This window comes from Ylistrum balloti, unplaced genomic scaffold (genome assembly GCF_031769215.1).
Source record: "Ylistrum balloti isolate Yb309-2 unplaced genomic scaffold, AGI_CSIRO_Ybal_v1 Utg369730, whole genome shotgun sequence".
Classification (NCBI taxonomy): domain Eukaryota; kingdom Metazoa; phylum Mollusca; class Bivalvia; order Pectinida; family Pectinidae; genus Ylistrum; species Ylistrum balloti.
In genome coordinates this window covers 2,810,043-2,827,121 of record NW_026781945.1, presented here as the reverse complement: position 1 = coordinate 2,827,121, position 17,079 = coordinate 2,810,043, and the positions used below count along the sequence as shown (strand labels likewise).

Here is a 17,079-nt window from a genome sequence, read left to right as displayed (position 1 = left end):
ATCTGACATCGAAATCAGACATGAGACCATTAAATAACCTGTACGCGATTCAACTTAAATGCACTGTTAAGTGTGATAATTTACTGACGTACGTTATCCTGTCAAATATCACAGTTCAGATTTAAAACTCCACCTGGTACTGATTATCAATGAGACCTACATTGTGGCGCGTGAAAACGGAGATGGTCTGTAACATTTAGTAAACACGGCGCTCGGAACTAGACCAGAAGAACAAACAGACTTACACGGCGCTCGGAACTAGACCAGAAGAACAAACAGACTTACACGGCGCTCGGAACTAGACCAGAAGAACAAACAGACTTACACGGCGCTCGGAACTAGACCAGAAGAACAAACAGAATTACACGGCGCTCGGAACTAGACCACAAGAACAAACAGACTTACACGGCGCTCGGAACTAGACCACAAGAACAAACAGACTTACACGGCGCTCGGAACTAGACCACAAGAACAAACAGACTTACACGGCGCTCGGAACTAGACCAGAAGGACAAACAGACTTACACGGCGCTCGGAACTAGACCAGAAGAACAAGGCGCTCGGAACTAGACCAGAAGAACAAACAGACTTACACGGCGCTCGGAACTAGACCACAAGAACAAACAGACTTACACGGCGCTCGGAACTAGACCAGAAGGACAAACAGACTTACAGTGTTTCCTGTCATTGCATCAAAGTCTTGCATCGTTTCCCGTTCTTCTTCGGCATGTGGATCCCACACCGGACTGCTGTTTTGTGTAATCTGGACATAAAACATGACAAAACAACCAATTTACATTTGACATCCCTCAAACGTTTTTTACGTAGAATTTCAATTAAATAAGTAATTTGTCTTTTTTGACAAATTTATTAGTTGTATGTTCATACTTTCTGACAGAGTATCTCGTTAACGACATACAATAATTGTCTTACTGATAAGCAACCCTTTGTGACGGAGTACCTCGTTAACCGACATACAATACTTGTCTTACTGATAAGCAACCCATTTTGACGGAGTACCTCGTTAACGGCATACAATACTTGTTTTACTGATAACCAGCCCTTGGTGACGGAGTACCTCGTTAACGACATACAATACTTGTCTTACTGATAAGCAACCCTTTGTGACGGAGTACCTCGTTAACGACATACAATACTTGTCTTACTGATAAGCAACCCTTTGTGACGGAGTATCGCGTTAACGACATACAATAATTGTCTTACTGATAAGCAACCCTTTGTGACGGAGTACCTCGTTAACGACATACAATACTTGTCTTACTGATAAGCAACCCTTTATGACGGAATATCTCGTTAACGACACACAAGTATTGTCTTACTGATAAGCAACCCTTTGTGACGGAGTACCTCGTTAACGACATACAATACTTGTCTTACTGATAACCAACCCTTTGTGACGGAATATCTCGTTAACGACACACAAGTATTGTCTTACTGATAACCAACCCTTTGTGACGGAATATCTCGTTAACGACATACAATACTTGTCTTACTGATAACCAACCCTTTGTGACGGAGTACCTCGTTAACGACATACAATACTTGTCTTACTGATAACCAACCCTTTGTGACGGAATATCTCGTTAACGACACACAAGTATTGTCTTACTGATAAGCAACCCTTTGTGACGGAATATCTCGTTAACGACACACAAGTATTGTCTTACTGATAAGCAACCCTTTGTGACGGAGTACCTCGTTAACGACATACAATACTTGTCTTACTGATAAGCAACCCTTTGTGACGGAGTACCTCGTTAACGACATACAAGTATTGTCTTACTGATAACCAACCCTTTGTGACGGAGTACCTCGTTAACGACATACAATACTTGTCTTACTGATAAGCAACCCTTTGTCACGGAGTACCTCGTTAACGACATACAATACTTGTCTTACTGATAAGCAACCCTTTGTGACGGAGTATCTCGTTAACGACATACAATACTTGTTTTACTGATAAGCGACCCTTTGTGACGGAGTACCTCGTTAACGACATACAATACTTGTCTTACTGATAACCAACCCTTTGTCACGGAGTACCTCGTTAACGACATACAATACTTGTCTTACTGATAACCAGCCCTTTGTGACGGAGTATCTCGTTAACGACATACAATACTTGTTTTAATGATAAGCAACCCTTTGTGACGGAGTATCGCGTTAACGACATAAAATACTTGTCTTACTGATAACCAGCCCTTGGTGACGGAGTATCTCGTTAACGACATACAATACTTGTCTTACTGATAAGCAACCCATTTTATCTGGTTTATTGTACTCACGGATATCAAAACGTAGAGAAACATTACATTGCTTTATGTTATGAATCCATTATAACACACGAGAGAGAACAAAAGTAACTTAATGGAATTATCATCATTCATCGTACTTTTGTGTACGTATTTATCAGATTTACAGTATTTTAGCATATAACGTAATAGAAACAGGCAACACAAGTAAGTGCTTATTATGGCTTAAAAACAAGTTAGGGCCTGCATGTGGAGTAAATATCAGGAACGTTCATGAGAACATGATCTACAGAAGGTATAGAAAACGACTTCCTGTGTTCGGCTATCGACGGGCGTGGGCAGTGAGAGCGGAAGTTGTTTGTGGTATATCTGTATATATTAATGACACCCGATAATGATTTACGTTCGCTCTTGACATTCAAAATAAGGAAAAGATTTTAATCAAAGCTATTTATCCCAACAATATTCATGTATGAAGAAGATCAATTTGCCTAGCGCTGTCTTGTCATTTTTTAAGTGTTGGAGTAAGTTATTTCGAGCAATACATTATGTGTATATTCTTGCGTCAATCAGCTAACGATAAGTACAAGTCTCGTGAGTTTGATGTATGGAATGAATAAAGATCGATAGACCTTCGACACTTGCAAATCGAAAACGGAGACCGACTATACGTTCTGAAAGTTAGAATAAGACATCCGTTTCCGGTATATTCAATAACGGCATGCTTCCAGGGTGCATCATGATACTGATAAGAGCACATGCACGAAATATATGGATCATTATTAATAAGTTGTAAATGACCCTTTCTGTTAAAGTCCTATAATCAAAAGAAACGGTTCCTGGAGCCGTCCTTGTTCATTCTAAAGTACATCGTATCCTATTTGGTTATGGTAGAAAATGTCATTCAAAAGTTAGCTTTAAATTGTCTTTTATTCAAATGTTGGAAGGTTCCCTTGCGAATGAATTGAATACATTTCTCTTAGATTTTATGTTTCACCTCACAGATACGCATGTTTGTCACAAGTTTATGTAAATTTAGAATTAGGTGTTGTGGATCTATGTTGTATCAATAAAATCACAGTGGTACTAGGAATCCTTGGTTGTGGCGGCAATACTAACTAAACGATATATATATATATTCCTATCGATCATATTACACATTCTGCGTAACTTCCACGTGCGATAACATTAAATATAACAATGTAATAAGGCCCCTGTTTATCTTCCTGGAGAAATAACTTTAGTTAAATATAACAATGTAATAAGGCCCCGGTTTACCTTCCTGGAGCAATAACTTTAGTTAAATATAACAATGTAATAAGGCTCCGGTTTACCTTCCTGGAGAAATAACTTTAGTTAAATATAACAATGTAATAAGGCTCCGGTTTACCTTCCTGGAGTAATAATTTCAGTTAAATATAACAATGTAATAAGACCCTGGTTTACCTTCCTGGAGTAATACCTTCAGTTAAATATAACAATGTAATAAGGCCCCGGTTTACCTTCCTGAAGTAATAACTTCAGTTAAATATAACAATGTAATGAATTAAGGTTCCTGTGTGCCTTCCATCTGATATAACTTAAGTTGGAAATGAGGAAACAACCATTCCTTATTTAAGTTTGAATTTAAATCACACATTGTTCAAACATGCGTTATTTGTAAGATATTGTCTACTGTTGAATATGTCCAAAAGTTCGATAATTATTAGAGAAAAGTCTTTTGTAAAATATAGGTCAGTGTCACCAATTCACATATCAGGACACATTGTGATAAGACAATGTCCCTATAAAGGCAGAATTAGGCCACGGTCGGCATGGAAAAATCATTAAACTGTCTTTACTGACGATATATCTTATGTTGTATAAAGAAAATGCTCTCCGGACAGTGTTCAATGTCATCAGTATAGAAATCAGATCTTTGATAAGACAGTAAAGCCTTTTTAATACTTGCGCGATAAAATTCGAACTCTGAAACATTGGTGAATACATTTTACATTCGGTATTTTTACGGGTGTATCGTGTACCTGCCTTTGAGTTGTTTACTATTTTACCACAGTAAAGAATCATGCGATGTATGTGATTTCAATATCAGTTCAAAATCTCAAACAAGAAACAATATATTTTAAAGAAAGGTTTCAAATAGATTTGGTATACTAGGAATGTATTTTTTGTTACATAAATCTGTGCACTTGATACAAGCCTCTTTAACACTTGATAACCCATTAAGGATGTTCTCGGGTATCCGTATTGACGTGTAATCTATTATACTAACGTTAGCAAGCATGGATTCGACATAGTAAGCGTCGCTGACGAAGGTGTTGAGTCGCTCAGTTTTTGTCGCTTCATCCAGAGTGACGTTAGAGTCCCTTAACATGTAGGTGGCCAGCGTCATCATCAACTTCCGGAGGTCCGATCGGTACTAGAATGAAACAAAACCGTCATCACGTGAGAAATGGACCACAAAAATAATCACACTTGTGTACAATGCGGTATAAGAGGGAGGAACTTTGATTGGTTCTTGCATAGCTGTACTGTCAACTTCGATAGGTTTGTTTCTGGCGATTTCAATGTATGTTTGCAACGGTTCAAATACTGCGATAAGGTATTGTTGATATAATGGTTGCTTGTTGGAAAAGTGTTCAAATTTTGTCACATTTTGTCAAAATAATCCGTTTATGAGATTAAGTACTGTCATCAAATCTTACAGAATATTCATGACCGTGCAATTTCGCATCGACAAGAACACGCCCCTCCCCCTTTTTAAATGCAAAGTCATATAGTAGATCATCAGGAACCAGTCATATTATAGAAAACAACAAAATCTCAACACAACAGAAACTAAGAAGCAAAAAAGTTGAATGACAACAATAGAAACTGGAAAAATAGAAACTAAATGACAGACAACAATAGAAACTGGGAAAATAGAAACTAAATGACAGAACAATAGAAACTGGGTGAAAATAGAAACTAGATGACACAGAACAATAGAAACTGGGGAAAAATAGAAACTGGGGAAAAATAGAAACTAGATGACACAGAACAATAGAAACTGGGGAAAAATAGAAACTAAATGACAAACAACAATAGAAACTGGGAAAAATAGAAACTAAATGACAGAACAATAGAAACTGGGGAAAAATAGAAGCTAAATGACAGACAACAATAGAAACTTAGGAGACAACGACTAAACGATAGACAACAAGAGAACTGAAGTGACAACAGCTTAACGGCAGAAAACAACAGAAACTGGGGGAAAAATAACGACCGCATCGCTGTAATCATATGGAAACGTGAGGACGCAATATTCCCTGAATGGGGAGTATGTAACCCCGGTAAAATTCTTGCCTCAATGTACCGCTCAGCTAGAGAAAACTTCTCTTTAGCTCGAGTGGTTAAACGTCAGACTAGTGATCTAGATGTCATTGGTTCGAATCCTAGCGGAGGCATCGTTACATTAACTAAACAAAATCATTAGAAACTGGGAGGCATAAAAAGAAAACGAAAAACAACAACAGTTACTGACATAATGATATAAACAAGAGTGTGGCATCAATGTCCTAACTTACAATAACGACCGCGCCATGATTTTATGTGTGACCTGTACAGTTTTTGTGTTCTACTCTCTGCGTACAATAAACAACTGTTGACTACAAAAAAACATGACTGAAAGCTGCACTTTTTCATGAAAGAATAATAAAGAGCTACTACAGATCATGACTAACACATCTGGATGAAGAGTAGGACTATGGCCTCCTATCAGGTAAACATGTAGCGGAAACTGATTAGAAATACAGAGCAGATAAGTGTAATTATTGGTTTGAAATATCATTGTCCCGTCAAACCCACCATGTGGTACCTACACTTTTCACTTTATATGGTAATGTGTCATTTGCAGACGTCATTGTGGCTTTATCATATTGCCAACTAAGATATTCACACTCAGTGGTCATGCGATCATGTTCACTGAATATTGAATATCTCGTAAATCAACACTGGTTGCACTTATTTCAAATCCGAAACAAATGTTAAAATGTCACATGTACTCTTATGTGTGTGTAAGCAAAACCAACACCCTGCACAGTCACAAGGGAAACCACCACCCGGTACATTCACAACGGAAACAAACACCCGGTACAGTCACAAGGGTAACCAACACCCGGTACAGTCACAATGGAAGCCAACACCCGGTACACTCACAAGGGAAACCAACACCCGGTACAGTCACAAGGGAAACCAACACCCGGTACAGTCATAAGAACCAAACACCCGGTACAGTCACAAGGGTAACCAACACCCGGTACAGTCACAATGGAAAACAACACATGGTACAGTCACAAGGGAAACCAACACCCGGTACAGTCACAAGGGAAACCACCACACAGTACAGTCACAAGGGAAACCAACACCCTGTACAAACACAAGGGAAACTAACACCTGGTACAGTCACAAGGGAAACCAACATCCGGTACAGTCACAAGGGAAACCAACATCCGGTTCAGTCACAAGGGAAACCAACAGCCGATACAGTCACAAAGGAAACCAACACCCTGTACAGTCACAAGGGAAACCAACATCCAGTACAGTCACAAGGGAAACCAACACTCGGTACAGTCATAAGGGAAACCAACACCCGGTACAGTCATAAGGGAGACCAACACCCTGTACAATCATGAGGAAAACCAACACACGGTACAGTCACAAGGGAAACCAACACCCGGTACACTCACAAGGGAAACCAACACCCGGTACAGTCACAAGGGAAACCAACACCCGGTACAGTCACAAGGGAAACCAACACCCGGTACAGTCATAAGGGAAACAAACACCCGGTACAGTCACAGGGGAAATAAACACCCGGTACAGTCACAAGGGAAACCAACACCCGGTACAGTCACAAGGGAAACCAACACCCGGTACAGTCACAAGGGGAACCAACACTCGGTACAGTCACAAGGGAAACCAACATCCGGTACAGTCACAATGGAAACCAACACCCGGTACAGTCACAAGGAAAACCAACACCCGGTACAGTCACAAGGGAAACCAACACCCGGTACAGTCACAAGGGAAACCAACACCCGGTACAGTCACAAGGAAAACAAACACCCGGTACAGTCACAAAGGAAACCAACACCCGGTACAGTCACAACGGAAACAAACACCCGGTACAGTCATGAGGGAAACAAACACCCGGTACAGTCACAAGGACCGAACACCCGGTACAGTCACAAGAGAAATCAACATCCGGTACAGTCACAAGGGAAACCAACACCCGGTACAGTCACAAGGGAAACAAACACCCGGTACAGGCACAAGGGAAACCAACACCCGGTACAGTCACAATGGAAACAGAACACTCGGTACAGTCACAAGGGAAACCAACACCGGTACAGTCACAATGGAAACAAACACCAAGTACAGGCGCAAGGGAAACCAACACCCGGTACAGTCACAATGGAAACAAACACCCGGTACAGGCACAAGGGAAACCAACACCCGGTACAGTCACAAGGAAAACCAACACCCGGTACAGTCACAAGGGAAACCAACACCCGGTACAGTCACAAGGGAAACCAACACTCGGTACAGTCACAAGGGAAACCAACATCCGGTACAGTCACAATTGAAACAGACACTCGGTACAGTTACAAGGGAAACCGACATCCGGTACAGTCACAATGCAAACAAACACCCGGTACAGGCACAAGGGAAACCAACACCCGGTACAGTCACAATGGAAACCAACACTCGGTACAGTCACAAGGGAAACCAACATCCGATACAGTCACAAAGGAAACCATTACCCTGTATAGTCACAATGGAAACCAACACCCGGTACAGTCACAAGGAAAACCAACACCTGGTACAGTCACAAGGGAAACAAACACCCGGTACAGTCACACCAACACTCGGTCACAAGGGAAACCAACACCCGGTACAGTCACAATGGAAACAAACACCCGGTACAGGCACAAGGGAAACCAACACCCGGTACAGTCACAAGGGAAACCAACACTCGGTACAGTCACAAGGGAAACCAACATCCGGTACAGTCACAATGGAAACAAACACCAAGTACAGGCGCAAGGGAAACCAACACCCGGTACAGTCACAATGGAAACAAACACCCGGTACAGTCACAAGGGAAACCAACACCCGGTACAGTCACAAGGGAAACAAACACCCTGTACAGTCGAGAGGGAAACCAAACCCCGGTACCGTCACGAGGGAAACAAACACCCGGTACAGACATAAGGGAAACAAACACCCGGTACAGTCACAAGGGAAACCAACACCCGGTACAGGCACAAGGGAAACCAACACTCGGTACAGTCACAAGGGAAACCAACACCCGGTACAGTCACAACGGAAACAAACACCCGGTACAGTCATGAGGGAAACAAACACCCGGTACAGTCACAAGGGAAACCAACACCCGGTACAGTCACAAGGGAAACCAACACCCGGTACAGTCACAAGGGAAACCAACACCCGGTACAGTCACAAGGGAAACAAACACCCGGTACAGTCACAAAGGAAACCAACACCCGGTACAGTCACAACGGAAACAAACACCCGGTACAGTCATGAGGGAAACAAACACCCGGTACAGTCACAAGGGAAATAAACACCCGGTACAGTCACAAGGGAAACCAACACCCTGTACAGTCACAAAGGAAACCAACACCCGGTACAGTCACAACGGAAACAAACACCCGGTACAGTCACAAGGACCGAACACCCGGTACAGTCACAAGGGTAACAAACACCCGGTACAGTCAGTTAGGGAAACCAACACCGTGCGGTACAAGGGAAACAACACTCGGTACAGTTACAGTTACACCAAGGAAATACATACCGTGTACAGTCACAAGGAAACCAACACCCGGTACAGTCACACGGAAACTTACTTACCGTGTACAGTCACAAGGGAAACAAACACCCGGTACAGTCACAAGGTCAGTAAGGGAACCTTACACACAGTCACACGGTGCGGGTACAGTCACATTAGTCACACGGGAAACCAACACCCGTGTGGTACAGGAAAACTCACCCGGTACAGTTAAATCAACATACCGGTACAGTCACAAGGGAAACCAACACTCGGTACAGTTAGTTACACCGAACATACATACCGTGCGGGTAAGGGAAACCAACACTCGGTACAGTTACAGTTACACCGAACATACATACCGTGTGGGTAAGGGAAACCAACACTCGGAACAGTCACAAGGGAAACCAACTTACCGTGTCAGTAAGGGAAACAAACACCCGGTACAGTCACAAGGGAAACCAACACGTGCGGTACAGTCACAGGGAAACTTACGCTCTGATTAGTCACACGGAACTTACTTACCGTGTGGGTAAGGGAAACTAACACTCGGAACAGTCACACGGACCTTACTTACCGTGTGGGTAAGGGAAACTTACACTCGGAACAGTCACACGGAACTTACTTACCGTGTGGGTAAGGGAAACTAACACTCGGAACAGTCACACGGAACTTACTTACCGTGTGGGTAAGGGAAACTTACACTCGGAACAGTCACACGGAACTTACTTACCGTGTCGGTAAGGGAAACTTACACTCGGAACAGTCACACGGAACTTACTTACCGTGCGGGTAAGGGAAACTTACGCTCTGATTAGTCACACGGAACTTACTTACCGTGTGGGTAAGGAAAACTTACACCCGGTACAGTTACATCGATCATACCGTTTGGGTAAGGGAAACTTACACTCGGAACAGTCACACGGAACTTACTTACCGTGTGGGTAAGGGAGACTAACACTCGGAACAGTCACACGGACCTTACTTACCGTGTGGGTAAGGAAAACTTACACCCGGTACAGTTACATCGATCATACCGTGTGGGTAAGGGAAACCAACACTCGGAACAGTCACACGGAACTTACTTACCGTGTGGGTAAGGAACAGTCACACGGAACTTACTTACCGTGTCGGTAAGGGAAACTTACACTCGGAACAGTCACATGGAACTTACTTACCGTGCGGGTAAGGGAAACTTACGCTCTGATTAGTCACACGGAACTTACTTACCGTGTGGGTAAGGAAAACTTACACCCGGTACAGTTACATCGATCATACCGTTTGGGTAAGGGAAACTTACACCCGGAACAGTCACACGGAACTTACTTACCGTGTCGGTAAGGGAAACTTACACTCGGAACAGTCACACGGAACTTACTTACCGTGCGGGTAAGGAAAACTTACACCCGGTACAGTTACATCGATCATACCGTTTGGGTAAGGGAAACTTACACTCGGAACAGTCACACGGAACTTACTTACCGTGTGGGTAAGGGAAACTAACACTCGGAACAGTCACACGGACCTTACTTACCGTGTGGGTAAGGAAAACTTACACCCGGTACAGTTACATCGATCATACCGTGTGGGTAAGGGAAACCAACACTCGGAACAGTCACACGGAACTTACTTACCGTGTGGGTAAACGAAACTTACACTCGGAACAGTCACACGGAACTTACTTACCGTGTGGGTAAGGAAAACTTACACCCGGTACAGTTACATCGATCATACCGTTTGGGTAAGGGAAACTTACACTCGGAACAGTCACACGGAACTTACTTACCGTGTAGGTAAGGGAGACTAACACTCGGAACAGTCACACGGACCTTACTTACCGTGTGGGTAAGGAAAACTTACACCCGGTACAGTTACATCGATCATACCGTGTGGGTAAGGGAAACCAACACTCGGAACAGTCACACGGAACTTACTTACCGTGTGGGTAAACGAAACTTACACTCGGAACAGTCACACGGAACTTACTTACCGTGTGGGTAAGGGAAACTAACACTCGGAACAGTCACACGGACCTTACTTACCGTGTGGGTAAGGGAAACCAACACTCGGAACAGTCACACGGAACTTACTTACCGTGTGGGTAAGGGAAACTAACACTCGGAACAGTCACACGGAACTTACTTACCGTGTGGGTAAACGAAACTTACACTCGGAACAGTCACACGGAACTTACTTACCGTGTGGGTAAGGGAAACTAACACTCGGAACAGTCACACGGACCTTACTTACCGTGTGGGTAAGGGAAACCAACACTCGGAACAGTCACACGGAACTTACTTACCGTGTGGGTAAGGGAAACTAACACTCGGAACAGTCACACGGAACTTACTTACCGTGTGGGTAAACGAAACTTACACTCGGAACAGTCACACGGAACTTACTTACCGTGTGGGTAAGGGAAACTAACACTCGGAACAGTCACACGGAACTTACTTACCGTGTGGGTAAGGAAAACTTACACCCGGTACAGTTACATCGATCATACCGTGTGGGTAAGGGAAACCAACACTCGGAACAGTCACACGGAACTTACTTACCGTGTGGGTAAACGAAACTTACACTCGGAACAGTCACACGGAACTTACTTACCGTGTCGGTAAGGGAAACTTACACTCGGAACAGTCACATGGAACTTACTTACCGTGCGGGTAAGGGAAACTTACGCTCTGATTAGTCACACGGAACTTACTTACCGTGTGGGTAAGGAAAACTTACACCCGGTACAGTTACATCGATCATACCGTTTGGGTAAGGGAAACTTACACCCGGAACAGTCACACGGAACTTACTTACCGTGTCGGTAAGGGAAACTTACACTCGGAACAGTCACACGGAACTTACTTACCGTGCGGGTAAGGAAAACTTACACCCGGTACAGTTACATCGATCATACCGTTTGGGTAAGGGAAACTTACACTCGGAACAGTCACACGGAACTTACTTACCGTGTGGGTAAGGGAGACTAACACTCGGAACAGTCACACGGACCTTACTTACCGTGTGGGTAAGGAAAACTTACACCCGGTACAGTTACATCGATCATACCGTGTGGGTAAGGGAAACCAACACTCGGAACAGTCACACGGAACTTACTTACCGTGTGGGTAAACGAAACTTACACTCGGAACAGTCACACGGAACTTACTTACCGTGTGGGTAAGGAAAACTTACACCCGGTACAGTTACATCGATCATACCGTTTGGGTAAGGGAAACTTACACTCGGAACAGTCACACGGAACTTACTTACCGTGTGGGTAAGGGAGACTAACACTCGGAACAGTCACACGGACCTTACTTACCGTGTGGGTAAGGAAAACTTACACCCGGTACAGTTACATCGATCATACCGTGTGGGTAAGGGAAACCAACACTCGGAACAGTCACACGGAACTTACTTACCGTGTGGGTAATCGAAACTTACACTCGGAACAGTCACACGGAACTTACTTACCGTGTGGGTAAGGGAAACCAACACTCGGAACAGTCACACGGAACTTACTTACCGTGTGGGTAAGGGAAACTAACACTCGGAACAGTCACACGGAACTTACTTACCGTGTGGGTAAACGAAACTTACACTCGGAACAGTCACACGGAACTTACTTACCGTGTGGGTAAGGGAAACTAACACTCGGAACAGTCACACGGACCTTACTTACCGTGTGGGTAAGGGAAACCAACACTCGGAACAGTCACACGGAACTTACTTACCGTGTGGGTAAGGGAAACTAACACTCGGAACAGTCACACGGAACTTACTTACCGTGTGGGTAAACGAAACTTACACTCGGAACAGTCACACGGAACTTACTTACCGTGTGGGTAAGGGAAACTAACACTCGGAACAGTCACACGGAACTTACTTACCGTGTGGGTAAACGAAACTTACACTCGGAACAGTCACACGGACCTTACTTACCGTGTGGGTAAGGGAAACTTACACTCAGAACAGTCACACGGAACTTACTTACCGTGTGGGTAAACGAAACTTACACTCGGAACAGTCACACGGAACTTACTTACCGTGTCGGTAAGGGAAACTTACACTCGGAACAGTCACACGGAACTTACTTACCGTGCGGGTAAGGGAAACTTACGCTCTGATTAGTCACACGGAACTTACTTACCGTGTGGGTAAGGAAAACTTACACCCGGTACAGTTACATCGATCATACCGTTTGGGTAAGGGAAACTTACACTCGGAACAGTCACACGGAACTTACTTACCGTGTCGGTAAGGGAAACTTACACTCGGAACAGTCACACGGAACTTACTTACCGTGCGGGTAAGGGAAACTTACGCTCTGATTAGTCACACGGAACTTACTTACCGTGTGGGTAAGGAAAACTTACACTCGGAACAGTCACACGGAACTTACTTACCGTGTGGGTAAGGGAAACTAACACTCGGAACAGTCACACGGACCTTACTTACCGTGTGGTTAAGGAGATAAAACAAATGGTACATTTACATATAACGAATATTTACCGCTTCTATAACGAGACATCATCTGAGCATGTATCTGCCATGTACAAGGTGAACAAGTCGTTTTGAAGTCTGATAAAATAATATATCTAAAGTTAGTAAGACAAACAGATGATAGCGCAAGGTACAAGCACACAGCACTTACATGTATACATAAAGCGGCACAATTCTCTACAATTGCTAACGTTGTGGCAAGGGGACATAACTCATTTGCATTCATCTGTCGTGTGAGAAAGAAGACATATCCCACTTTACTAGGGGACAAAACTTATGACACATTCATTCAGAATAAACGTGTTTAGGAATAATTCTATCTGCTGCTTGTAAGACACCTGTGCTGACCTTAATCGATTCTCTGGATCTTGTTATGTGTCACTCACCTTGATTGTGTCTTCTGATACGAAATAGTACCAATACATGGAGGTTCCAGACAGATGCAGCTGTAGTAAGAAACAAAAAAAAAATCTTTGTAGTTAAGTGACGACACTTCTTTAGTCAAACAAACAAATGACGGCCTAAACTTGCGGAATTCTGTTCACTTCAACACGTTAGCTTCTTTGTACTTATTGTCCATCGCCTATACAGCAAAATGTCGGGGGCTGGTGTCATAGTTTTTCATTTTGCCTTTCCGTCCGTCTATTAAAAATAGGTCACTCTGACCCACATTTTGACCTTTTAGCTATATCAAAGAAAAAGTGAGTCAGGGCTCAATCATCGTACTTTGGGTTTGGGTTTACCAAGGTGAAGCGGTGTATGTTAAAGTAGGTCATTCCGACCTACATTTTTACCTTTGACGTTTATTAAAGAAAACATTTTCCCGACTCTGTCTCCGATAGTACTTGTCATTGAATCTTATTATTTGGTGTACATGTTCATCCTGTTGAAGAGGTTTGTCAGTGGGGGACTTCTTCGCCGAATTGTCTTACTATTTAAACAACGGGACGTTTTCTTTCTGACTGTAATTGAAGTCGATAATTTGTTATAAAGCAGGGAGGAACCCATTTGGTTATAGGGGTAGGCAACTGGACCGATTTGCGCTACCGTGATTGTATTAGACGTCTTCCATTAATCCGTAATAGCTAATCCAGCAGGACAAATCATTGCCTCATACTGCACGTGTAGCTTGAGCATATCTACAGCAGCTGAACATCACTGTATTATCTTCGCCCGCTTAGTAACCGCGAAAACACATTTATACATCGTATATTATGAGAAAATGACAATGCATTGTTAGAGAGTACAAACACATCAATGTATTGTAATTGAGTGAGAACATGTCGATATGTTGTAATAAGGCGAGAACATGTCAAAAAGTTGTAATAAGGCGACAATATGTCAAAAAGTTGTAAAAAGGTGAGAATATGTCAATATATTTTAATAGGGTGAAACCAAGGTGTAATCAGTGCTAATCATCATCATAACATTAAGACAGAACATTAATGACGATAAATAAACATTTAGTAAACATTTATAGTAAACAAGATATTTCTCTGTCTATAAGTTAATGTTGAAAAGGCATGTAACGGTCGTCTTGGCAACTGTATATATATACATGTATTTGATTGTGATCGCTTAAGTTTACAATCTAAAGACAAAAAGAATTTGAGTCATGATCTTAGGGACAGATGAAAAATAATAAATATTTGTTATTTTACTTCATAACACTAATTTCCATCCTATAAATTGTTTTGATACAAACCTCGACAACCCGTCTGTTATCATCATTCCAGTCATTAGCTACGTAGGCAGTGAAGAAAGCGTGGGTCCAGAAGTCTATCATGGTTTTCTTGAGAGCTTCCTGGAAGTTCCACGTAGCGGTGTCCAGGGTTCCTGTCACATACCATCCTCCAATCTCTGGTAGGATTTTGGTGAGCACAGGGGCGCCCTTGGCCGTGTCTTTGGCGTAGGTATCCGTACACGATTCGAACAGATGTTTAATCTTCCGTTCTGAGGACCATTCTTCAGTACGTAGAAGTGGAGCATTCAGAAGATTTTCAATCTTCTCTTCGTTTTCAAAATATAAATTGCTAAACATTGTTCTAGAGGACATTGTGGGGTTTAGCGGGAATTGTGTTGGATAGCCACCGCATGCGTACTGGAAAAAGTCCGTGCAAGGGTCCGCGGTTTTGTTCATATTCTGAGTAACATATGATGCACTTTTTAGGCACGGGCCCGACACGCATATGGATTCGTAAATACTCGGAGAACTCTTCGGTGTGTCATTCTTGCCACCTAACAGAGCAGCAAGTACAATTAAAGCTACCACCGCGGCAAACAGGCAAGCCCCAAGTGCAAGTTCTCTCAATTTAATATCAAGGTTTCTTCCAAATTTAATATCTGGAAGTATGGAAGCTTTATCCGTCGACGGACTGTCAAAATTGGAATATTTTTCCTCGCCCATATTTGCACCTACAATGCCACCAGACACAGCAGCCGAGAACCGAACACTCCCCAGGTTTTGGATGTCAAACACTGCCTAATTAGTATGTACTCCTCCAGAATCACCTGATTAAAACATAAAACTAAATTGCATCTGAAAATGTTTGAAATTACTTGTATCCTGTTAAAGATTTCTTATTGGTAAAACTTCCATGTACCTAGACAGACATCCAGAACATTTAAGTGTAAGGGGGCGTTCACACAGAGGTGCAAGCCAGACCTTCCTGTCGTCCTTGTAGTACGGGTATCGGGCAAACTTTAACGTAGTCACCTACCTGGCGTTAGTTTTATGAATAAGACTTTCTTACTAAATAGGTGTTCCTTCTAGAGGACGTTTTATGATTTCACAACCCACGAGGCTGGTAGCGCGCTGGTGATTTAAAGAATAGGTGTGTTGTTGCATAATTAGGAGTCTCGAGAGGAGAGAGGCGCGTCCTGGTCCTGATGGGTCACTTTATCAATCGCTCATGTCTCCAATTCTAATTTTCCTAATCTATGATAAATAAACTATCGTATTTCGATGAATGACAACTATAAACTACGTCATGACATTATAATGCCTTTAGAATTGTCATTGTATATAAAGTTAAAAATGCATCTGTATAACCCAAAGATTGATTAACTGTATTTTGCAGAAATAGCAGTTATCCTCCATGTAACAGTTAAGGTAAAATGTGTGAAGAATTATTATCAAACTGCTTGGGGTGACGGACAATATAATTCACACTGGCCAAATTCACTGAGTATTTACTAAGGTAAACAGGTCATTCCTATAAAACAAAATCAAGTAAAATAGCATCCATCTCATTCACAGGTTTTTTCTTTAGGATAGAAGGAATACAATTACTACATATTGTCACGTGATGCGTGAATACTAAGTTACGAGAGTACTTACTTTTTAAATTAGGCCTTGTCCATTTGGGTTCACCTTCACGACCCCCATGTCGTATATAAAAGGCTAAAGGGGTTTGTGTTTGAGTCGATCACGTGGCCTGATCACTTCCACAAACATCCCTCACAACATTG

The 17,079-nt window shown here is 42.6% G+C and overlaps 1 protein-coding gene across 1 annotated transcript in view; it reads right to left on the bottom strand.

Annotated features, from left to right (window-relative positions):
• Positions 1–16,015, bottom strand: part of LOC132565719 (endothelin-converting enzyme 1-like) — a 28,331-nt gene extending 12,316 nt beyond the window's left edge. Inside the window, exons 1-4 of the mRNA XM_060230422.1 lie at positions 15,314–16,015; positions 13,995–14,054; positions 4,546–4,692; positions 674–763 (exon numbers count right to left, since the gene is read on the bottom strand). Coding sequence (XP_060086405.1) covers positions 674–763; positions 4,546–4,692; positions 13,995–14,054; positions 15,314–16,015 — 999 coding nt within the window. The remainder of the gene's footprint in view (positions 1–673; positions 764–4,545; positions 4,693–13,994; positions 14,055–15,313) is intronic.
• Between the last annotated feature and the right edge of the window lie 1,064 nt (positions 16,016–17,079).